Source organism: Talpa occidentalis, unplaced genomic scaffold (assembly GCF_014898055.3).
Source record: "Talpa occidentalis isolate TD23 unplaced genomic scaffold, MPIMG_talOcc4v2.1 talOcc4.17, whole genome shotgun sequence".
Taxonomy (NCBI): domain Eukaryota; kingdom Metazoa; phylum Chordata; class Mammalia; order Eulipotyphla; family Talpidae; genus Talpa; species Talpa occidentalis.
Window position 1 is genome coordinate 39,004,256 of NW_023601754.1, and position 23,222 is coordinate 39,027,477.

The following is a 23,222-nucleotide window of genomic DNA, read 5'->3' on the forward strand; positions in this document are numbered from 1 at the left end:
CGCTTTCGAGGCGTCTGGAGATGAAGCTCCTTCCCCTACCCGGCGTCCCGCTGCCTCCCCGGCACCCGGGCGCCCTCTCCCTGACCCACAGCCCCCGGGGAGCCCCGCGCCCCGCCTCCCCAGGGCGCGGAAACGAGCGCGGCCCCAGAGGCTCCCATTTATAGCTCCGTTTCCACTCGGCGCGGTCCCCGCGGGGCGCGCGCTGAGCAAGTTTCTTCCACTCGGCCCCCTCCCGCCTCCGCTCCTCCCTCGTCTCCCCCCAATCTCGGAGCGTGCAGGTGTCCGGCGCAGCCGGGACCCCCTCTGTCGGCCCAGGTGTTCCGGCTCCCAGGCCCCCGGCGCGCCCCGGCGCGCGCCCGCGGGGGCAGCCGGCGCGGCGGGGCCCCATTCAGCGGCGCGGCGGCCGCGGGACTTTCTCAATGGAAGGGGGCGGGGCCCCCGGGGCGCGCCGGGGCGGGGTGAGCGCGACCGGCCTCTCCTGGGGTCTCGCGCCCCCAGCGCGCGGAACTGCCCGGCGTTTCAGAGCGTCCGAGCCTGCGGCGGAGCACACTCGGGGAACTGCAGCCCAGAGACGGCGGGGTCTGGAAGTCGGGGGGCGACGCGGTGGGAGGTGCCCTGTCTTGAAGGAAGGAGTTGGCAGGGAAGCCGGTGCAACCGCAAGTCCGCTGGATCTTGGGGGACACGCGCTCAAGATGCTGGTCTGCACCCTTCTGGTCCTCCTCTTCTGCCTCAGAGGGCAAGCAGGTACCTGGGTTTTGGGGGGAAGCAGATGAATATGAGGGGTGGTTTTACTAGGGTGGATGGGGCTGGGGGGTTCAGACTCCTGGATCTAAGGAAGGAGAATTCTGCGGGGGGATGGGGTGTGGCTGGGCATCTGGGTCTGAGGCAAGAGGAGGTTGGGGCCTGGACCCCTGGTTCCTGAATGTGCTAAGTTCGGGTCTGTTGCCCCCCATTTTCCTAGGGTCACCCCACTTCCTGCAACAACCGGAGGACCAGGTGGTACTGCTGGGGGATGAGGCGCGGCTGCCCTGTGCCCTGGGGGCATACTGGGGGCTGGTCCAGTGGACTAAGGATGGGCTGGCTCTTGGGGGTGAGCGGGATCTGCCAGGTGAGGCTGCTCTCCCTCCTGGGGAGTCTGGCTGCAGGGTGAGGGTGCTGGGCTGGAACTATAGCTAAAGTTTCTACTTTGACCTGTTCAAGTTTGACATATGGATGGGCTCAGGCAAATATTTGAGGGTCCTGATTTTTTAGCTTCCTCTTTGGCCTGGACATTTAAATTTGTGTTGTAAATATTGCATAAATCAAAAAAGCAGATAAAACAAATGGAAGGTTTGCCATGTAATTATAAAGTAGACACCCTTAGGTGTCTTCCCAGTTTACTTGCCAGGGCCTCAGAAACCCCCTTTATTCCCTTCCCTATCAGTCATCTCCTCCTCAGAAGTAGCGTCTACTCTGACTTTTATGGCGATTATTTTCTTGCTTTGTTTTTTAAATTTTATCACTCCAAGTTTGCAGTGACTGTGGATTGGGGTAAATTAAAGTCTCTGGCCCACATCCACTTTTGGTGGCATCTCTCTGGTGTGGGATGTATGGGGTGAAGGCCCTGGGGCCAGGAACCCGGAGCCACGGTATGACTGCCTCTTCCCTGCTGCAGGGTGGTCCCGGTACTGGATAGCAGGGAGCACAGCCAGTGGCCAGCACGACCTCCACATCAGGCCCGTGGAGCTAGAGGACCAAGCATCCTACGAATGTCAGGCCACGCAAGCAGGCCTCCGCTCCAGACCAGCCCGGCTGCACGTGCTGGGTGAGAGCCCAGTCCTTGCCCCTGGGGGCCCCTGGGGGCAGCTGGTGCCAGCTGGGAGTACCAGAGTCCAAGGAACCCAGAGGAATGCTTGGTTAGAGCTGGGAAGACCAGGGTCTTTGGGCCCTGGATCCAGCTCTGACCCCCGAATCCACTCTCGCAGTGCCCCCAGAACCCCCCCAGGTCCTGGGTGGCCCCTCTGTGTCTCTGGTTGCTGGGATGCCTGCAAATCTGACCTGTCGGAGCCGTGGGAATGCTCACCCCACCCCCGAGCTGCTGTGGTTCCGAGATGGGGTCCGGCTGGATGGGGCAACCTTCCACCAGGTGAGGTCCTCGCGCATTCAGTGACATTCAGTGACATGCAGCGTCCACCTGAGGACATTCAGTGTCTTCCAGAGGAAGGAAGGGCGCGGGAGGGCAGGGGTTCGAGAATTGGGACCCTCGCCATGTGATTAGGGATAAGGACTCTAGGGTTGGGCTACCTGGGTTCGAATCCTGGCTCAGCCACTCGCTAGTTGATTGAGCTTGATTAAGTGACTTAATCTGTCCATCCCGTGCCATTACAATGGGGGGGAGGGTAGCAGTACGCACCTCATAGGGTAATTGTGAGGATTACATGAAGCAATGTCTATAAACACCTAGAAGAGTGCCTACCAGGTAGGAAGCACTATATAAGCTGTAGATGAAACCATCATCATCCTCATCATCACTATCATCCTTCATCACCTCCAGACCCTGCTGAGGGAAGTGGCCACTGGGTCCGTGGAGAGCGTCCTATCCTTGACCCCTTCCAGCCACGACGATGGAGCCACCTTGGTGTGCCGGGCCCGGAGCCAGGCGCTGCCGGCGGGCAGGGACACAGTGGTCACGCTGAGCCTGCAGTGTGAGTGCAGAGGCGCGTTGGGGCCTGGACCTGAGGTCCTCCGAGAGAGAGGAACCCCGGGGTATGAGAAAGAAGGGGGCTGTAGCCCTGGAGGAGCTGGGAGCTACAGGCCAGGACTCCTGGCTCAAAGGGAAGAGAGGACAGGGGCCCTGGATGCTGGGGTGAGGGCAGGGAGCTGGCCCCCTAGGTCATCAGTGGTTTCGGGTCCTTGCGCGCGCTGACCGCTGGCCCACCTCCACAGACCCCCCCGTGGTGACGCTGGCCGCAGACCCGCAGACGGTGCAGGAGGGCGGGAAGGTGACCTTCCGGTGCCAGGCCACAGCGCAGCCTCCAGTCACCGGCTACAGGTGAGGACCAAGGTCATCCTTCCCAGCCCCCAGCTCAGCTTGGGGAGGGCCGGGCTTGGGACTGAGTAGGGGAGTCTGGGGGAGAGGGTCAGCACTGCAGCCCCCCTACCTCCGCAGATGGGCAAAGGGGGGCACCCCGGTGCTCGGAGCCCGAGGGCCAATGTTGGAGGTCGTGGCGGACGCCTCGTTCCTGACCGAGCCGGTGTCCTGCGAGGTCAGCAACGCGGTGGGGAGCGCCAACCGCAGCACCGCGCTGGACGTGCAGTGTGAGCCCGGGCGGGGCCGCGGGGCGGGGGCGGGAGGCCGGAGTGGGGCGTGGCTGCGAAGGCGGTGGAGGGCCCCGAGTTGGCCAGAGGCTGGGTTTTCTGTGCTGGGTCAGAGCCCGGGGGAGCAGGGGCGGGGCGAGGGCGGGGCGTGTGGCCCCTTGGGAGCCGAGGGGCGGTGGCCCGGGGAGGGGCCGTGCTTGGGGCGCTCTGGGGCGTGGCGCCTCTGAGCCGCAGATGGGGCCACCTGTTGCATCCCTCCCCGCCGAGCGACGCATCCCCTTTCTCTGCTCCAGTCGGGCCGATTCTGCAGGCGAAGCCGCAGCCCTTGTCTGTGGACGCGGGGGAAGACGCGGCCTTCAGCTGCGCCTGGCGCGGGAACCCGTCCCCGCGGGTCACCTGGACCCGCCGGGGGTCCTGGCAGGTGAGGTGCGATCTGGGGCCCGGGGTGGGCGGAGCTTCCCCCAAGGGCCTCCCCTGACGCCCCTTTCTTAACCCAGGTGCTGGCCTCTGGGCCCACACTTCGACTCCCGTCGGTGGGGCCGGAGGATGCGGGCGACTACTCGTGCAGGGCTGAGCCGGGGCCCGCGGGCCTGGGGGGCGGCTCCGCGGAGGCTAGGTTGACAGTGAACGGTGAGGAAGTTCTCCTGAGGCGGCAGTTCATGACACAGGGGGTGGGCAGAGGGCCGGGCGAGGTCCTGTGGCCTCGACCTTGACAGGGGGACATTTGTAGACGGAGCGGCCTGGGGGTGGCAGCCAGAGGACCTCTGAGGGGTGTGGCGGGACCTGGCTGGCTGGGGCTGGCGGACAGCGGGTGGCCTGGCCCTGCCCAGCTGAAATGGGCTTAGGAGAGACCCCGGGTTGTCATCTGACCTGCCCACCATGTGCCAACCAGCCCCCCCAGTGGTGACTGCCCTCCACTCTGCGCCCGCCTTCCTGAGGGGTCCCGCCCGCCTCCAGTGTCTCATCTTCGCCTCCCCCACCCCAGAAGCTGTGGTAAGGAAACATCCCCACTAACATGGCCCACGCCGCCGTGAGTGGGTCCCCCAAACTGCTATGACCACCTGTTCCCCCCACACACCCCACCCACCCTGCCCCTTCCTACCCAGTCTCCTCCATGACTTCTTTGTCTCAGGTCTGGTCTTGGGATGAGGGCTTCCTGGCGGCGGGGTCGCGGGGCCGGTTCCTGGTGGAGACATTCCCAGCCCCGGAGGGCAGCGGGGGACACGTTCCAGGCCTGATGTCTGTGCTGCACATTTCGGGAACACAGGAGTCCGACTTCAGCCAGGGCTTCAACTGCACTGCCCGGAACCGCCTAGGAGAGCGTGGTGCCCACGTCAGCCTGGGCCGCAGAGGTGGGACCCTGGGCCAGAAGACCCCAAATCTGAGAACTCCAAATCCCAAAGCTGCAATCCCCAAACTGAGGTTCCCCAAATGCAGACCCCCAAACTTTGGGGACCTCAGAACTGCATTCCTTAACTCCTGAGACCCAAATTCATTCCCTCAAATATAGAATCCTGCCGTGAGAGTCCTCACACTTAGAGCCCCCAAAGGAGGGAACCTTCAAATATGGGGATTGCAAAGTGAAAAATAAAACCAAAACCTCAAAGTCTTACATCCCCTAAATCCAGGCAGTCTGACCTTGTGAAATCCCAAATTTCTGAGCCTTTCAACCCGGGGACTACAAACCTTGGGAATCCTCAACCTTAGTGGCCTGTGACCCCAGAGATTCCCCCCAGTTCTGCACTTCTGTCCGCAGTTCCTCTCCCGTTTCCCTTGGCCCCTCGGGACACCCCTCTTCTCCCCACAGACTGGCTGCCAACTCTACGGATCGTGGCTGGGGTGGCTGCTGCAGCCGTCACTCTCCTTATGGTCGTCACCGGGGTGGCCCTCTGCTGCTGGCACCACGGCAGAGGTCAGTACCGAGTCCCGCACAGGCATCCTGCCCACTGACCTGGCTGCAGTCTCCCCTTCTGCACCCCACACAGGGTTTGGCTCCCCTTCAGGCCCTGAGTTCACCCTCAGCCCTAGCTCCAGTTCCTCAGGGAGCCCTAGCTCCTTACCCAACCAGGCCTTCATCCTCGCGTTCCCAGCCTCCCTCCGTGTTCCAGTCTGGTCCTCTCTTCCTGCTCTTCCATCTCCACAAACTGTGACACTGCCCCATCTTTACCTCTGTCCTACCCCCACCCCCCAACCTGTCCCTGGCTTCAGCCTCTTTCTCCAAGCAAAAGAACCTGGTGCGGATCCCAGGCAGCAGCGATGGTTCCAGTTCTCAGTGCCCCGAGGAGAGCGGCAGCGGCGAGGACCGGGTAGGATGCTGGGGTCCCCAGCCACAGCCCCATCTCCAGGTTCAAGTAGCAGCCCAGTCACAAATGTGCTCCCCTCTCAACCAGACCCCCAAACTCAAATAAGGCCCTAGTCCCAACAGTGACCCCAAGTTCAATGTCCCCCAAGTTCCGATATGCCCAAGATGAAATTATTCTCTAGACCCAATTATTCTCTATGTCCCATGGTCCCTAGCCCCAAGGCTGGAACCCCAGCTCCCAGGTGCTCTTGGCCCTCCTGCCTGACCCTCTGCTGCCCAGTTGAAGGTCCTAGGGGTCTGGCCCTAGGGAAGGAAGGTTCTCTGACTACTCCCTCTCACTGATCACTTCACCCCAGGGCCCTATGGTGCACACGGACCACAGTGACCTGGTTCTGGATGAGGAGGGGGCTCTGGAGACCAAGGTCAGTGTCCTTCCCTCTTCCTCTAGCTCTCCCCACGTCTACCCGCACTTCTTTCATACTGTTATGCCCAGAGCTGGAAGTAACCCCTACATACCCCTTTCTCCTGCCCCCTGAATAGTCTCCCCATCTCCACAGCCTCGGTTCGCCCACCTGCTGGCTGTACTTGCGTATCTGCCCCAGCCTCAGCCTCCACCTTGAGCCCCAAATCAGGGTCCCCCTGCCTGTGCTTTCTTTTCACAGTCCTGTTTCAGGGTTCCCGGATGTTGCTCCCTGGTCACTTCTCCCAGGTCCCTTCCACCCAGCAGGGCCCACACTGGCCTCACATCTCCCCAAACCTGTCCCTCCTTTTGGTCCCATCTCAGGACAGACTTGACCCCAGCACCCAGCCCAGAGCCCTCCATTCTGTTTTCTGCACTGGCGCATGTTACTCCCATCACCTGAAACACTCCCCCCTCCCGGGGCCTGCCTGACTCCCTCCTCCTGATCTCAGCTCAGACTTGGCTTGCTCCAGGAAGCCCCTGCTTCCCTCCTCTCAGCCCTGATCATTCTGTTTCACTTATCACAGTCAGCACTCTGCTGGCCCCGTGTCACGGCCTCAGTGTTCTTCCTGTGCTTCTGTGTCGAGTCCTGTCATGTCTGTGTTTCCCTTTTCACTGCCCAGACCCCCCTCCAGCCCTGACCCCTCCAGACTGTGTCTGGTGATTTGTCATTTCCCCTCTGACCCAAGATCTCCAGGAGGACAAAGCCAGGTCTAGCCCACTGATGAACACAGAATCGAGGCCTCAGGGCTGCCGGGCAGATGAATGTGTCTTGGCCTCAGTCTCTCCTATTCCTTCAGCTCGCCTGACCAGCTTTCCCTGGTTTTTGCAAGTCTGAGATAGGCCACTTGGCTTTACAAAGCTTGACTTTAGTACTTTTTTTGTTAACTGAAAGAAATCCAGGCGCCTTCCTGGTGGCGCAAGGGGTTAAGATGCAACCTATGATGCTCTCCACAGCAACTGCAGCATGAGTTCGATTCCTGGGCAGGGAGCTACCCACATGGTGCAGCAGACCTCTCCTGTCTCCCTTCTGCTCCCCTCAGCAGTGTATTTCAGTGGATCTGCCTGTTCTGTTCCCCACTCTGTCTCTGGTGAATCCTCTCACCCCCCCCCCACATCTGGCCTGTACCCCAGTTCTTGTATGTATAATAAATGAATCTTCAAAGAAAGAAAGAAAGAAATCCAAAGAGGATTTCTGCTTTTAGGACAAAAGGCACATTCAGCATCTGCTTGCAGTAGCTATTCTGGAGGCAGTGCACACCCCAAGTTGAAAGAGTGCCCCCAAAGTTTCTTCCCTTGAACTACTTTAATCAGACTGTGCAATTATTATATCACGCCTGCTGCTACTACATGTCGGTGTTAGTTTAGGTCTTATGTGTTACCGGGTAACGTTTGGGAGGTTATTTTGCGGGCTGGGAAAATCTCAAAATTTTTTCCAGACAAATCAATGACAATTGTTTCTTCACTTTAATACTCTACTTTCAGAGAGGGGGTGAACCTGTGTCCCTCCATCTCTGTCTCTGTCTTTCTCTGCCCACCTCCTTCTGTTTCTTTGTCTCTTGCACTATTTTTTCTGTCTCACTTTGTCTTTCTGGCAGTCTGTGTGTCTGTCTCTGTCTCTGGGCCTCTGCCTGCTTCTGTTTCTGTCTTTCTCCCTGTCTGGGTCTAGCTCTATGCCAGGGTCTCTCCTCCAGCGACCCTCGCGCCCCTTCACCCTCACCTACCAAGTCCCCTTTGTCTCCTCAGGACCCGACCAATGGCTACTATAAAGTGCGAGGGGTCAGTGTGAGCCTGAGTCTTGGTGAAGCCCCCGGAGGCGGCCTCTTCCTGCCACCATCCTCCCCGCTGGGGCCTCCAGGGGCTCCTACCTTCTATGACTTCAGCCCGCACCTGGGCATGGCCCCCCCCTGCAGACTGTACCGAGCGCGGGCAGGTTACCTCACCACACCCCACCCTCGAGCTTTCACCAGTTACGTCAAACCCACGACCTTTGGAACCCCAGATCTGGCCCCTGGGACGCCCCCCTTCCCGTATGCTCCCTTCCCCACACCCATCCACCAGCGCCTCCAGACTCATGTATGACAAATCTCCGACGGAAGAGTCCTGAAATCTTCAACTTGCCGTATTGGATTGTCCTGATTTCCAAGGAACCACACCAAGTTGGTGATCTCACGCCTCCAAAATTGAACACCGAAGGGAGAGAAAGATCGTGACAGTTGTCTGAGTCATTGATGGATGTACCACATGACAGTAAAATGGCCGCCATGTCCACCTATTTCCCCATGTCAAAGAGGTTCAAGATGGCGCATGAGCCTGCCACAGAAGGATGGGGACAGGGAAGTGACGGGTGGAAGTCGTTTCCAGACACTGAAAGGAGGAGCTTCAGGATGACCACCTACACTGAGAAGATTCAGGGAGGCCTGACCAGGGCGTGTGCTGGTTCTCCCTGAGGAAGTGGAGCCAAAAGGCTGTTCATTCCCTGGGAAACCCGTATGGCCACCATCTTGATTCCTTCTATCTTCCTGAAAGGTCCTAGAGGAATTGGACCCACGGGGTAAGGATGGGGCAGAAGGAGGAAAATCTGGGGATGAGAATATTTATGTTTAATAAAAAAAATGGCAAAGAAGTGAGTGTGCCTTCGAGGTCCTCTTGAGGTCACCCTCTATCGCTGAAGGAAGTCATCAGACCTGCCTCAGCGGCCTTCCTCTACCCTAGATCCCCAAGTAGCCACAGGAGCAAAACTGTGAGCCACCTTCAGGTCCCGTTAGGTCTCCAGGGCCCTCTGCTATACATCCGCACAAATACATATGCACAGATGCAGGTGCATGGCAGGGTTACCGGGGTCAGCCCCGGGGTGGGGAGGGGGAGAAAGGAATCTACACTGTCATTTGAGGTGACAAAACATGGAGCCCTAGAGGGGAGGGAGAGGCTGGGGGTGGGGAGGAAGAGAGATTTCCTGGTCCTTAGAGCACAGATGTGGGTCCAGACTCCTGTCCTGAGGTACTTATTGGGTCCTGGATGGATAAGGTGTTGGATACCTGACTCTTTTAAGAAAGGATCTGGGGGGGCCTCCCTGGTGGTGCAAGGGGTTAAGCACTGCGCTATGAAGCAATCCCCAGCCTCTGCAGCGCGAGTTTGATCCCCGGCTGGCCGGGAGCAACCCACATGGTGCAGCAGACCTCTCCTGTCTCACCTGCTGCTCCCCTCAGCAGTGTATTTCAGTCAGTCTGCCTGTTCTGTTCCCACCCTGTCTGTGTCGAACCTTCTCACACACACCCCATCTCTGGCCTGTACCCCGTCTTGTATGCATAAATAAATAAATCTTAAAAAAAAAAAAAAGGATCTGGGGGCTTTGGTTCACGGATACTTGAACTAGGAAGTAAAGGCCCAGACACCAGGGGTCCCTGGGGAGCAGAGCAGCAGGCCCGGATTCCTGGGTCTCGAGAAAGGGCCGGGGGCTTGGTCTGTAAGCGAGAAGGTGGGGGGCCGACTCTGGAGTCTGAGTCTCAGCTGCCGTGTTCTCGACTGTGGAAATTCGGGAGATCCCTATTCGAAGGCCTCAGGAGAGTTATTTGTTGGGGCGCGGGGGTCTCCCATCCCGGCTTCCCTGGCAGGGGTGGGAGCCGCGCCGCGGGGGAGAGAGCCGGGGGGCGGGCCGGGGGCGGATCCACGCGCGCGCGGGGCCGCCCCACCGCCCAGGCCGAGGCCGCGCGCGGGGCGGGAGCCCCGGGCTGGAGGGGGCGGGGCTGGCGCAGGCGCCCCCCGCCCGCGAGCTCCACTCTGCGCAGCGCCGCCGCGCTATTGTCCTGGCCGGGAAGGCGGGGCCGGGCGGGGCGGGGCTGGCGGCGCCGGCGCAGCCCGGGGGCGGCGGGAGGCGGCGGCGGCGCTGGGAGCTCCTGTCACCGCCGGGGCCGGGCCGGGCGGGAGCGCAGGGGACGCGAGGGCGCGAGCGCCGGGACATGGGGCCCGCCAGCCCCGCCGCGGGCGGCCTGCGCCGTCTCCGGGGCGCGCCGCCGCTGTCACCGCTGCTGCCGCTGCTGCTGCTGCTCCTGCGCGCGCGGCCCGCCGGCGGGAGCCCGGCCGGAGGGAGCCCCGGCGCGGCCGAGGTGAGACCCGGCCGGGCCCTGGGGGTGGGGGAAGGGGCGGGACCGGCCTCCAGGCCCCGAGCGGACGCGTCCCGGGCGGGAAGCGCGGTCTCTCCAGCCGGGGGCCCGACCCCGGGAGCCCCGAACCGCACTGGGCATTCACGACCCCAGGCGTCCAGGCCCATCTCCCCCCCCGCGGGCCCAGCCCCCTCCCGCCCCCAGCGTGGGAACTGGCTTCTCAAGAGCCCCTGGTCTCGGAGATCCAGCCCCCCCAGACCCTCCTGATCTAGGTGACTCAGCCCCAGCCCCTTCTCGCTGGCACGCGGGCCCCGCCAGGCTGCAGGGCACCCAGGTCCCGGAGGGCGCGGGTCGCTGGCATCCTCTGCACCGCTGTGAGGGGCCCTGCCGCCTCCCGGGCTCGGGGGTCCAGGCCTCCAGCCACCGCCCCCCGGACCTCCGGATGCAGCTCCCAGCCCCCAAGGACTTGATGTCCAGGCCCGCAGGGCCCTGAAGCCAGGCCTGTGGTCTCTGCACCCGAGAAGGGGCGCCTGGGCTAGGGCTCGAGGGAGGAGGGGCCAGAGCGCCCGGGTTCTGGCCGCCTCCCCCGCGATTCGGGTTTAACCCCTTCGGGCTACAGTGCGGCTGCGCCGGGTGGGGGCGGAGCCTGTCTCCGCGGCAACAGGGCCGTGAGAATCCCGGGGGACCCTGGTCACCATAGCAACAGGAGAGCTGGGGCGCCCCCGCCCAGTGGGAGCTGTTTCCTCGAGAACCGCGCGTCTCCGCAGGCGGGCGCGCGGTCCTTGGCTGAGGGGGGCTGGTGCTGGGGGGCCTGAGCATCTGGGTCCTAGGGCGCAAAGGACGGGGTGACCCACAGGCCAGCGCCCCCCCCCCCCCCCCCCCCGAGCCCTTGCAGATCCCTCCGCCTCCACCTCCAGGCGCCGGGCTCGGCCCAAGTGACTGGACTATGCGGGCACCTAACCCTCCACCGGGACCTGCGCACCGGCCGCTGGGAGCCCGACCCGCAGCTCTCGCGGCTGTGTCTCCGGGACCCGCAGCGCGTGCTGGAGTACTGCAGACAGGTGGGCGCGCCTGGGGAGGGGCCGCGGCCCTGGCGACGTGGGTGCAGGCTGGGCACGGTCGCTGGTGCAAAAGGCACGGCCCAGCGAGGTGAGGGGCCGTGGCCACCAAGAAGCGAAGTGAGCGTAGGGCAGGGCTTGTTTTGGAGCAACTGGGTTAGAAAGGGGGAGAGCTGTGCAAAGGCCAGCTGCAGAAGGCATCAGGTGAAGCTTGTAGCAGCGTGTGCAGGCCTCCTTAAAGAGCTGGGGCGTGGTGGGTGTGAGCAAAGGAGAGGGGCTAAGACAAGGCCTCAGGAACCAGCCACACTGGGGAAAAGGTGAAGAGCCGGTGTGAGAAGCTCGGCAGGTGTAATGTAAAGAGAGACACTGAGAGATCAAGAAAGGGGGGGGGGGCTTAAAGGAGGAGGGAGCCAACCCTGAGGGGGGGCAGGGAGCAAAGGTGTCTAAAGAGAGGGACTGAATTTATGGGCAGATGAGGGGGTCCTTTGAAAGGAATGTGGACAAAGGCCTAAAGATGGAGGGACTTAGCAGGGAGAACTGTTAGGGGGCTTGGCCAATAGGCGAGCAGGACTGAACTGCCTGAGGCCAGATCTGGAGAAGCAGTGCCTGGGGAAGTGCTTAGGAGCTTTGAAAAAGGTGCAGAAGCTCAGTTGGCACGGGCGGGTCAGTGGGTTGATCGCCCTTAATCTGTCCCCCCAGATGTACCCGGAGCTGCAGATTGCACGTGTGGAACAGGCTACGCAGGCCATCCCCATGGAGCACTGGTGTGGGGATGTCCGGAGCGGGCGCTGTGCCCACCCCCACCACCAGGTCGTGCCTTTCCGCTGCCTGCGTGAGTCACAGGCTGGGTGAGGGGAGCGGGGTGTGGGTCTCCAGGAGGCAAGGCTCTGGGCCCCAGACTCACGCCCACATCAGTGAACTGGATGCTTGGGGACAGGGTGAAACAGACACGCCTCCCAGGATAAACCATCTGCGTTCTGAGGAGGGCCAGGCTGGTGGCTGTGGGATGGTCTCACTCTGGCGCCCCCTCCTGTTCCCCAGCGGGTGAATTTGTGAGCGAGGCCCTGCTGGTACCTGAAGGCTGCCGGTTCCTACACCAGGAGCGCATGGACCAGTGCGAGAGTTCAACCCGGAGGCATCAGGAGGCACAGGAGGTCAGGACGCTGGTGCATTCATCCCCGATTCCAGAATGTGGAATTCAGTCCCTTAACACCCTCCTGCAGAACCCAAGTTTGGGTTCTCCAACCTGCTCTTCCCACGGGCAGAACCCCAAATCCAAACTCTCAGCCCCATCAACCCTCACCACCCCGGCTTCCAGGAGCCCTTTCAAGACTCTCCTATCCCACAACCCTGGCACCCAGACCCCTCTTCCTGCAGGCCTGCAGCTCCCAGGGCCTCATCCTGCACGGCTCAGGCATGCTCTTGCCCTGTGGTGCGGATCGGTTCCGAGGCGTGGAGTATGTGTGCTGCCCACCTCCAGCGACCCCTGACCCAGCAGGGACAGCGGACGGGTAAGTGGGAGGGAATCCTCTGCCCACCCCAAGGCCCCTGGGTAGGAGACGCAAGCCTGGAGGCCTGCGCTTTTCTTACTGCCTTGGACCTTGTCCTGCTCCTGCAGGGACCCCTCCACCCGGTCCTGGCCCCCGGGGCGCAGGGTAGAGGGGGCTGAAGATGAGGAAGAAGAATCCTTCCTGCAGCCAGTGGATGACTACTTTGTGGAACCCCCACGAGTCGGGGAGGAAGATGAGCAGGAAAGGGTCCCACCCTCGGCCTCCCAGACCCCTGCAGCGGTCAGTAAAGGTGAGGTGGTCTCTGAACCCCTAGGCCCCTCCACCCTAGAGGGAACATGCCTTTCTCTAGGGGCATTTTTAGGAAGGACATATGGGGGAGTGGACAGACAGGGGGCGGGGAACAGAAAGAGTGGGAGTAGCTTTGGCTAAAGCAGAAGTGGAGGGGTTGGCCTGTGAAGAAGGCGAGTGGTAGGGTGGTTGGGGTTACCTGGAAGCAGAGAAGCCATTAAGGATTATTTTGGGAAAGCTTAGAGGGTGCAATGGATTCCTAAGCTTTGTAAAAACAGACCCAGTCCGGTCCCTCCCCCTGTCCCGAGATGCCAGGCAGCAGCGGTTGCTGAAAGGATACACGCGGCATCCGGTGCACTTCGGGGACTGAAATCCTCCAGGTAGGAGGAGGACCTGGAGGCGGGCTGCAGGCTGACTCTGCCTTCTGGTCTTGCAGTGACTCCTACCCCGAGGCCCACAGACGGTGTAGACGTGTACTTTGGCATGCCTGGAGAAATCAGCGAGCACGAGGGGTTCCTTCGGGCCAAGATGGATCTGGAGGAGCGTAGAATGCACCAGATTAATGAGGTGATGACACAGGGTCCCAAGATCCCCCCAACATGGAGCTTCCTAAATAACAGGAAATTCCTCAGGGATGCACTGAGGCGCCCCAGGCGTCCATCCACCTCCAGCCTGATGAATAGGGATCACTCAGATAAACAGGGATCACAGCCCCCCTAGAATCCCACTGAGGTGCTACCAGACTCTTTGGAAACTCTGGTCAATATATACTTTCATTTTAAATTCCTTCGGAGTCTTCCCCCAGAGCTTAAGGAATCGGAGCTTCCAGAGTCTTAAAGAGGGATCAGGAGAGGGGCCTCCCCGGTGGCGCAGCGGTTGAGCGCTGGGTTGCGAAGCTGCCCGCAGCCTCTGCAGCACCAGTTCGATCCCCGGCTGCTCCCCAACCACCAGAGGAGGGTCCCGCATGGCGCGCAGACCTCTCCTGCCGTGCCCGCTGCTCCCCTCAGCAGTGTATTTCGTCAGTCTGACTGTTCTGTTCCCCGCTCTGGCTCTGGCGAATTCTCTCACCCTCCCGCAATTCTGACTGTACCCAGTGCTTATATAAATAAATAAATAAATCTTTAAAAAAAAAAAAAAAGGGGGGGGATCAGGAAACTCACCAGGTGAAAAGGGTGGGTTCAAGGACCCTAAAACTCCCCGTACCCGCAGGTGATGCGTGAATGGGCCATGGCGGACAACCAATCCAAGAACCTGCCCAAAGCTGACAGGCAGGCCCTGAACGAGGTAGGTAGGACAATCCTCTGTGGGGCTGCTCCTGCTCTCAGCCTCCTTAGTCCTACCCCTTCCTACTTACAAGCTGTCTCCAGGCCCCCCCCACCACCACACTTGGCTCTGCCCCTGGTCTACTGTGACCGGCCCAAGCTCCTGCTCAGATTGATCAAGATTTGCCCTGTCTTAACTTGCCCCTCACCTCCAGGGGCTGGCTCTGGAATCCTCTCTACATAGCCCTCTGGCTCCCCTGCAGATAAACCCTGTCCTTTCCAGCCCCTCTTTGGCGCTCAGCGGCCTCTGACTGGCCTTGTACCTCTGTTCTCACTTTTATTCAGTCCTCAGTAGGTGCAGCTTCATGACTTTCTGCTCTCTCTCAAACTCACCTTGATGCAGCCCCACCCCCTGCAGACACCCCCCAGGAAACCCCCCCCCTCCCCATTGCTCACTCTGCCTCCTACCATCTCAGTCTCTGTAAGTCTGGCTAGCCCTGGCTAGGCCTGCGTCCTGCTCTTCCTACGGGTCTCTTCCACCTTAACACAAGCCAGTTCTCTCCTCAGGGTGTTCCCACCTCATACAGTTTACACCCCCAGATGGGCACCAGTAGGCCCAGCCCGCTGCCTCCACTGGCCCAGGCCCCACCCCTTTCGATCAGCCTCCTGTGGTCCGGTTCCACCTGCAGTGACTGCCAGGCCTAGACCCACCATTTGGCCCTGTGGGCCTGCCTTTCCTGACGCCCTTGACCTGAACATTCACCACCTTCACCTTTCCCACCTCCTGCCCGTGCCCTCTCCAGCACTTCCAGTCCATTCTGCAGACGCTGGAGGAGCAGGTGTCTGGTGAGCGGCAGCGCCTGGTGGAGACCCACGCCACGCGGGTCATCGCCTTGATCAACGACCAGCGGCGGGCGGCCCTGGAAGGTTTCCTGGCGGCACTGCAGGGAGACCCGCCCCAGGTGTGGGAGCTGCGGGGGCAGAGGGCAGAGGGTGGAAGGGCGGGGCGGGCCTGGGCAACCTTCATCCCTCCCCAGGCGGAGCGCGTCCTGCTGGCCCTGCGGCGGTACCTGCGTGCTGAGCAGAAGGAGCAGCGGCACACGCTGAGGCACTACCAGCATGTGGCTGCGGTGGACCCCGAGAAAGCCCAGCAGATGCGCTTCCAGGTACCCACGTGCTCCAGCTCCTAAATACTCTCCCTCAGAGCCAGTCTCTGGGAAGCTGGCTCTCAGACCTCTCTCATCCCTCAGACCCTCTTTTCATCTCTTGGAATTACTTACTTTCTTTTTTTTTTTAAAGATTATTTATGCATACAAGAGCTGAGGTACAGGCCAGAGATGCAGGGGGTGAGAGGATTCACCAGAGACAGAGTGGGGAGCAGAACAGGCAGACTGACTGAAATACACTGCTGAGGGGAGCAGCGGGCAAGACAGGAGAGGTCTGCTGCGCCATGGGGGTAGTAGCTCCCTGGCCAGGGATCGAACTCGCGGCTGATAGCTTCACAGTGCTATGCTGAACACCTTGCGCCACCAGGGAGCCCTGGATTCCTACTTCTTGACTCTGGATCATTGCCCCTCACACACCTTTGTCCCCCTTCCTATCCTGGACTCCTGTTTCCTGTCCTTTCACCCCCTTCCTGTCCTTTGGATTCCTGCTTCCTTTTCCAGAATCACTCCCCAAAGCCTTGAACCCTGTTGCCATCCATCCCTCAACTCTCCTTTCTCCCCACCCCTTCTCGGTTTCCCAGGACCCCTGTTCCATGCCCTCGGATGCTAATTTCCATTTCTTGGATCCTCTTGTCCTGTATTTCAACTGCGAGTCTTCAGTGCTGTGCTTTGGATCCTGCCCCTGAACTCATCATCCCTGTCTGCCCCACCAGTCTGTCTCCTCCTCTGGGGTCCCTTCAAACCTCACTTCATTCTCTGCAGATACCACTGTCCCCACCTCCACTTCCCATCTTTTATTCTTCGTGTCCAGAGTTTACCTTGTCCCCTGTGTCCCACTTTTTTTTAAAAGATTATTTATTTATACAAGAACTGGGGTACAGGCCAGCAGTGCGGGGGGTGAGAGGATTCACCAGAGAGAGAGCGGGGAGCAGAACAGGCAGACTGACGAAACACACTGCTTAGGGGAGCAGCGGGCGAGACAGGAGAGGTCTGCTGTGCCATGTGGGATTCTCGCCGGCCAGCCGGGATCGAACCCGCGCTGCAGAGGCTGCAGACAGCTTCACAGCGCTGCGTTCAACCGTCTGCGCCACCAGTCTGTGCCCCACTTTCTTTCCCAAGCTCTTCCTTCTGCACACCCTTCCCTTTCCTTTGGGTTCCGCCTCCTCCCGCCATTGCCTCCCTCCACAGCCGTTCCTGACCCGTGTGTGCCACTTGCTGTCCACTGCATGGGCTACTTTTCCTCAACCCCTGCTGTCCTTCGCCTTCCTCCGGCCTCCATTTCCACATCTCAAGCTTGCATCGCCCAGTTCACCCTCTTACTCCCCCACAGGTGCAAACCCACCTGCAAGTCATCGAGGAAAGAATGAACCAGAGCCTGGGCCTGCTTGACCAGAACCCCCACCTGGCGCAGGAGCTGCGGCCCCAGATCCGTGAGTGCCCCAGCCCCACTCCAGAGCTCTCAAAGCAGATCCTGACCCTCAGCCTTTCACTCCCCCATCATTTCAGTTTTCCTGTGAAACCACCCCAGAACTCACTGGGGTGAACTTAAATCTGTCCTTTGCTCATAATTCCACCATCTGGTCTGGGTTTGGCTGGGTTGTGCCAGGAGACAAGCGTGCAGCTGGAGGTCAGCGCGGGGCTGGGCTCTGGCACAGACAGGCCATGTCAGCGCAGGGCCTCTTTGCCCAGAGCCTCCCCACCTGGCCTCTCAGTAGGTAGCTCGATTTCCCACATACTGGTACAGGCCCCCAAAACCCAAAAATGGAAGCTGCCAGGTTTTCTTAAAATTTGAGCCCACACATTGTGTTAGCTAAAGCAAGCCACCAGCCCAGATTCCAAGGGAGGGGCCTACACCAGAGCATGGACTCAGACAGCATGACCTACCTCAGCCTGGGCCCGCTGTGACGTCCTGCTGGATGGCACATTCCTAACCTAACTCACCTGCTTTCCAGGCTGTTTTCTTTTTCTTTTCTTTTCTTTTTTTTTTAGATTTATTTTATTTATACAAGAGCTGGGGTACAGGTCAGATGCGCAGGAGGGTGAGGACTCACCAGAGACAGAGCGGGGAACAGAACAGGCAGACTGACGAAATACACTGCTGAGGGGAGCAGCGGGTGCGACAGGAGAGGTCTGCTCGCCATGTGGGTTACTGCGAGGCCAGCGGGGATCGAACCAGCACTGCAGAGGCTGAGGGCAGCTTCACAACACTGTGCTCAACTGCCTGCGCCACCAGGGAGGCCCTCTTTTTCTTTTTTTTACATTTTAAAAGGACAGGTTTATTAACAACAAAAAAAAGAGGCACCTGTGCCGTCAAAGGTGGGCAGGAGAGCTGCCATTTCTGTAGTGCCCCCAAGCCATTTTCTTTTCTTTTTTTAAAGATTTATTTATTTATGCACACAAGAGCTAGGATGTAGGCCAGAGGTGTGGGGGGTGGTGAGAGTATCCACCAGAGACAGAGTGGGGAGCAGAACAGGCAGACTGACTGAAACACACTGCTGAGGGGAGCAGTGGGCGAGCCAGGAGAGGTCTGCTGCGCCATGTGGGTCACCTCCTGGGCAGGGATTGAGCTCCTGTTGCAGTGGCAATGGATAGCTTCATAGTGCTGCGTCTTAACTCCTTGAGCCACCAGGGAGGGCCCAACCCCCGGGGTATTTTCTTGAAACTTCAGCCTCTATCCTCCCTACCAATGGTGCCTCCATCCTGTGCTCCCTGGCCCCGGGTCATACTCATGGCACTCCCATCGCTCTCTTGTTAGAGTGCCAGCCACTCACCCAGTCACACCCTCAACCACCTTGTGCGTGTCCCCCTCAGAGGAGCTTCTCCACGCTGAACACCTGGGTCTCAGTGACTTGGAAGCCCCCGCCCCAGCGGGCAGCAGTGAAGACAAGGGTGCCCTGCAGTCTCCGGATTCCAAAGACGGTGAGTTACCTCAGATACAGATAACCTCAGACTTTGGTGGATTGCCCCCCCCCATCTCAATTCTAATCCCCTAAAGCCTAGGGGTGTCGCAGCCAGCTCAGGGAGTAGGCAAGGATGGAAAGGAATGTCGGGTTGGGGAGGCCTCTGTAGGCTCCTTGGTCCTCCTCCTTGGCCCCCGGGAGGGTGTTCCTCCACCCTGACTTCAGCGATGCCCTGCTCTCTCCACCCTTCCACCTGCCTTGCCTCCTCTGCCTGCCAGCAGACTCCCCCTTGGCTCCTCCCAAAGGTGAGTACAACACAGAGCAGGCCCCAGCCACGGAGTCCCACTGAGTCCCTGAACCCAGAATGGAAATGGTCCAGACATTGGGAACCCAAAGTTCCTGGGATGGAGTCTGGTGCCCCTCTGACCCCCTCCTCAGGCAGGGGTGACACCACTCTAGACTCTCAGGAATGAGATAGGACTTGGGGGGGGCAGGGTCCACAGAACAAGACACTGCATCCCCTGGGAAAGAGAAGATGTCCCCCCTGGAGCAGCATGAGCGAAAGGTGAGTGTGAGTTCCTGAGTGGGGACGGGACAGGGGCCTGAACACCCAGGTCTGAAGGAGGAGGGCGCTAGGGGTTTGGATTCCTTGGTCTGACAAGAGGGGACCCAGGGTATGGGCTTCAGGCTTTAGGGAAGAGGGCTGGGGGTGCCCTCTTCTGTCCCACGTGGAAGAGGGTGGAGCACAGGCTTCTGGAGCCCTGACACCTTCTGCTCCCCCAGGTGAATGTGTCTGCTCCAAGGGGTTTTCCTTTCCACTCATCGGAGATCCAGAGAGATGAGCTGGTAAGAGGAAGAATATTCTGGCTCTACCTAGAGGGTGTAGCCAGGCTGTGACTCCCAGAACACACCAGAGATGACCCTCGCCCCACCTTCTCTTCCTGCAGGCACCAGCCGGGACAGGGGTGTCCCGAGAGGCTGTGTCCGGGCTGCTGATCATGGGAGCGGGTGGGGGCTCCCTGGTTGTCCTCTCCATGCTGCTCCTGCGCAGGAAGAAGCCCTATGGGGCCATCAGCCACGGGGTGGTGGAGGTGAGAGGCTCGGAGGCGCAGCTCGGGGAGGAATTCCAGGGCCTGGGCAGGGTGGGCTGTGAGAGCTGCAGCAGTGACCCGCTGCCTCACGCTGGCGCCCCTGCGCCCCTTGCAGGTGGACCCCATGCTCACCCTGGAGGAGCAGCAGCTCCGTGAACTGCAGCGTCACGGCTATGAGAACCCCACCTACCGCTTCCTAGAGGAACGACCCTGAGCCAGCTCCAGGCACCCTGTGGCTGAGCGCCAGAAACCCGAGGGGGGTCTTGAAAAAGTTCATTTCACACCCTTTGTAAAGGGGCTGGAAATTCTTACTTCCCCTTTCCAATTCCAAAGTCCACCCCTAAGAAATCCCCAGGTATTCCGACTGCCTCCCTGCTTGGGACTGCCTCATTTTAATTTATTTTGTCAGTTAATTTATTGTTCTTAAGGTGACCCCCTGTTTGGTTCCTGTGTCTGTTGTTCCCTGGAATTCACCCTCCCACGTGTCCCCATTAACATCCCAATAAAATCCTCTTCCTCACCTGCCGTCCATCCCGCGTCTCTGCAGGGGAGGGGTGTTGGGAATCGCCAGCTCTGGAAGCTGCTGTCCAGTCCAGCCCTGGCGCTTTCGCCCCTTTAAAGGGCTGGACTGACTCTTTTTTTTTTTTAAGTATTTTTGTTTTTAAAGATTTATTTATTTATTTATACAAGCACTGGGCAAAGTCAGAAGTGCGGGAGGGTGAGAGAATCCACCAGAGCCAGAGCGGGGAGCAGAGCAGACAGGCTGAAGTACACTGCTGAGGGGAGCAGCGGGCGGCAGGAGAGGCCGGGGAGCAGCCGGGGATCGAACCGGCGCTGCAGAGGCCGCGGTCAGCTTCGCAACCCAGCGCTCAACCGCTGCGCCACCGGGGAGACCCGGGAACGGACTTTTAAATCTGGGCGGGGCCATGCGGAGGGCGGGGCTGGGCGCGCGGGAGCCGGGAGAGCCGCTCGCCCACGCGCCCGGGAGCTTTCCAGGGTGCTGAACTGGCCGCGCCTTCGGATCCTCGCTCCGCTGGGCTCCAGGGTGAAGCCCAAGGATGCTGGCACACTTCCCCAGCCTACTATTTATTTATCTATCTATCTATCTATCTATCTATCTATCTATCTATCTATCTATCTATCTATCTATCTATCTATCTATCTATCTATCTATCTATCTATCTATCTATCTATTTATTTATACAAGCACTGGGTACAGTCAGAAGCGCGGGAGGGTGAGAGAATTCGCCAGAGCCAGAGTGGGGAATTCGCCAGAGCCAGAGTGGGGAACAGAACAGGCAGAAGGACCGAAATACACTGCTGAGGGGAGCAGCGGGCGGCAGGAGAGGTCTGGGCGCCATGTGGGACCCTCGCCCGGCGGCCGGGGATCAAACCGGCGCTGCAGAGGCTGCGGGCAGCTTCGCAGCCCAGCGCTCAACTGCTGCGCCACCGGGAGGCCGCCCCAGCCTACTGTTGAGCACTTGCTCCCACACACAATCGCACACAGCATCCACACCCAACCTGAGCGCCTGATGAGGGAGTGGGAGTCTTGAACCGCTCTTCCCTTTCCCAAATCTTCCCTTCTGGGGGAGGCCATCGGATTCTCCCTGAAGCATGGACTTCCCAAGCCACGCGTCCCGTAAAGGGTCGTGGATGTCTGCAAGCTCCTAAAGAAATTTATACCCTCGCCATCTTGTGCCCTGTTGGAGTTAGCCCTCTACCTATGGCGTGACTTGACCCAAGAGTGTTGTAATAAGGATTTATATGGGTTAATATTTGTGGAGACGTTTGAACTGTGCCTCCCACTTCACAAGTATTTATTGCATATATTTAAAAATGCCACGGGGGCACACTCATGTCACTCATCCTGGGCCAGGCACGGTTCTGAACCCTCCACATTCCTTGCACACTTAATCATGACTTCTACCCCATCAAGTCGGTCCCATAATTACCCTCACTTATAGATTGGAAAATAACGAGGTAAGAAGTTACAGTATATGCCCACACTATCTAGGAAGGGGCAAAGTTAGGACTTCAACCCAGGCAACCTGGCTCCAGCACCCACACTCTTGGCCATTTTGCGAACCTGCTGTCTAATAATTCCAGGCTGTCCCCCATGGTGTTCAGTTAGTGCACCTCCAAGACACTTGTGGATTTGCGTTTTTACCACACCTTCCCTGCAGGTGGCAGTCAAGTGCCACGTTCTAATATCAGCAGGGCAGTTTCCTGACAGCCAGCTTAAAGAGGATGCACCTATTTCTTTTTTTTTTTTCAAATGTTTATATTTCTTTTTTTTTAATTTAAATAATAAATTTTATTTTTATATTCCCCCATACAATTGCAAATGCCCCATTCTGACCCCAATCCCTCCCCTCCCGCCCCCCACCCCCAAAAAAGTGTCTCTGGTTCATAGTTTTTTGTTGATTTTTGTTTTTCACTTTCTTATATTCATTTTCCTGGTCCCTTATTTAAGTTTTCTAGATTCCTGCTATGAATGAGACCATCCGGTATTTTTCTTTTTCTTTTTGGCTTATTTCGCTGAGCATGATCCCTTCCAGCGCCATCCATGTTGCTGCAAATTGCATGTGTTTATCTTTTTCGAATGCTGAGTAATATTCCATGGTATATATATATCACATCTTCTTGATCCAGTCATCTATTTTTGGGCATTTGGGTTGTTTCCAAAGCTTAGCTATTGTAAACAGTGCTGCTATAAACATAGGGGTGCAGGTGTTCTTTGGAATTGATGTTTCTGTGTCCTTTGGGTAAATACCTAGGAGTGGAATTGCTGGATCCTATGGAAGCTCTATGTTTAGTAGGTCCAGAAATCTCCACACAGCTCTCCATAGTGGTTGGACCAGTTTGCACTCCCACCAACAGTGCAGGAGAGTTCCTTTTTCTCCACACCCTCGCCAACATTTGTTGTTGCTAGATTTTTTTTTTTTAATAGAGGCATGTTTTTATTTATTTATTTATTCATTTGTTTGTTTTTTTTTTGTTTATACATGCACTGGGTACAGTCAGAAGCACGGGAGGGTGAGAGAATTCACCAGAGCCAGAGCGGGGAGCAGAGCAGGCAGAAGGACCGAAGTACACTGCTGAGGGGAGCAGCGGGCGGCAGGAGAGGTCTGCGCGCCATGTGGGACCCTCCTCCGGTGGCCAGGGAGCAGCCGGGGATCGAACCGGCGCTGCAGAGGCTGCTGGCAGCTTCGCAACCCAGCGCTCAACCGCTGCGCCACCGGGGAGGCCCGCTAGATTTTTTAATATGTGCCATTCTCACTGGTGTAAGATGGTATCTCATGGTAGTTTTGATTTGCATTTCCCTGATTGCAAGTGATGTTGAACATTTTTTCATATGCCTGTTGGCCATTTGCATTTCCTCTTCAGAGAAGTTTCTTTTTAGCTCTTCTGCCCATTTTTTGACTGGATTATTTTCTTTGTTGTTGCTGAGTCTCATCAGCTCTTTGCAGATTTTTGTGATCAGTCCTTTATCATTAGTGTTGTGTGCAAAAATGTTCTCCCAGTGGGTGGGGTTTCTCTTTGTTTTTGTTATTGTCTCTTTTGCTGTGCAGAAGCTCTTTAATTTGATGTAGTCCCAGCTGTTTATCTTTGCCTTCACTATCACTGCTTTGGGTGATGTGTCTGTAAAGATGTCTTTGATGTGCAAATCCCGTAGTGTTTCGCCTATATTTCCTTCTATGTATTTTATGGTTTCAGGTCTTATGTCTAGTTCTTTAATCCATTTTGAGTTGATTTTTGTGTATGGTGTGAGGTAGTGGTCAAG

At 58.5% G+C, this 23,222-nt stretch overlaps 2 protein-coding genes across 3 annotated transcripts; both read left to right on the forward strand.

Annotated features, from left to right (window-relative positions):
• The first annotated feature begins 419 nt into the window (after positions 1-419).
• Positions 420-8,921, forward strand: KIRREL2 (kirre like nephrin family adhesion molecule 2). The gene is made up of 15 exons (XM_037515497.1): positions 420-744; positions 962-1,108; positions 1,655-1,804; positions 1,965-2,125; positions 2,534-2,684; positions 2,926-3,031; positions 3,149-3,297; positions 3,591-3,718; positions 3,795-3,927; positions 4,190-4,290; positions 4,430-4,649; positions 5,105-5,209; positions 5,506-5,603; positions 5,956-6,021; positions 7,806-8,921. The coding sequence occupies exons 1-15, from the start codon at positions 420-422 to the stop codon at positions 8,139-8,141; spliced, it is 2,376 nt and encodes a 791-aa protein (XP_037371394.1). The 3' UTR covers positions 8,142-8,921.
• Positions 8,922-9,955: 1,034 nt separating this feature from the next.
• Positions 9,956-19,979, forward strand: APLP1 (amyloid beta precursor like protein 1). Of its 2 annotated transcripts, XM_037517899.2 has the most exons (17): positions 9,956-10,165; positions 11,080-11,223; positions 11,920-12,052; positions 12,262-12,374; positions 12,598-12,731; positions 12,839-13,020; positions 13,456-13,586; positions 14,229-14,303; positions 15,085-15,243; positions 15,319-15,447; positions 16,778-16,877; positions 18,259-18,366; positions 18,629-18,652; positions 18,842-18,912; positions 19,131-19,193; positions 19,295-19,438; positions 19,554-19,979. In XM_037517899.2, exons 1-17 carry the CDS (start codon positions 10,019-10,021, stop codon positions 19,650-19,652), a joined length of 1,956 nt encoding a protein of 651 aa, XP_037373796.1. In that variant the 5' UTR covers positions 9,956-10,018; the 3' UTR covers positions 19,653-19,979. The 2 variants fall into 2 exon arrangements, with proteins under 2 accessions (XP_037373796.1, XP_037373797.1); XM_037517900.2 differs by lacking the exon at positions 18,629-18,652 and having other exon boundaries at positions 9,964-10,165.
• Positions 19,980-23,222: the final 3,243 nt, after the last annotated feature.

Bases quoted from the DNA above. Each gene is read 5' to 3' on its own strand.
- KIRREL2 (XM_037515497.1), top strand. From the start codon at position 420: ATGGAAGGGGGCGGGGCCCCCGGGGCGCGCCGGGGCGGGGTGAGCGCG. The intron at 1,109-1,654 runs GTGAGGCTGCTC...TCCCTGCTGCAG, and splicing joins GGGTGAGCGGGATCTGCCAG to GGTGGTCCCGGTACTGGATA. The intron at 3,719-3,794 runs GTGAGGTGCGAT...TTCTTAACCCAG, and splicing joins CCCGCCGGGGGTCCTGGCAG to GTGCTGGCCTCTGGGCCCAC.
- APLP1 (XM_037517899.2), top strand. From the start codon at position 10,019: ATGGGGCCCGCCAGCCCCGCCGCGGGCGGCCTGCGCCGTCTCCGGGGC. The intron at 12,053-12,261 runs GTGAGTCACAGG...CCTGTTCCCCAG, and splicing joins CGTGCCTTTCCGCTGCCTGC to CGGGTGAATTTGTGAGCGAG. The intron at 13,021-13,455 runs GTGAGGTGGTCT...CTGGTCTTGCAG, and splicing joins CCCTGCAGCGGTCAGTAAAG to TGACTCCTACCCCGAGGCCC.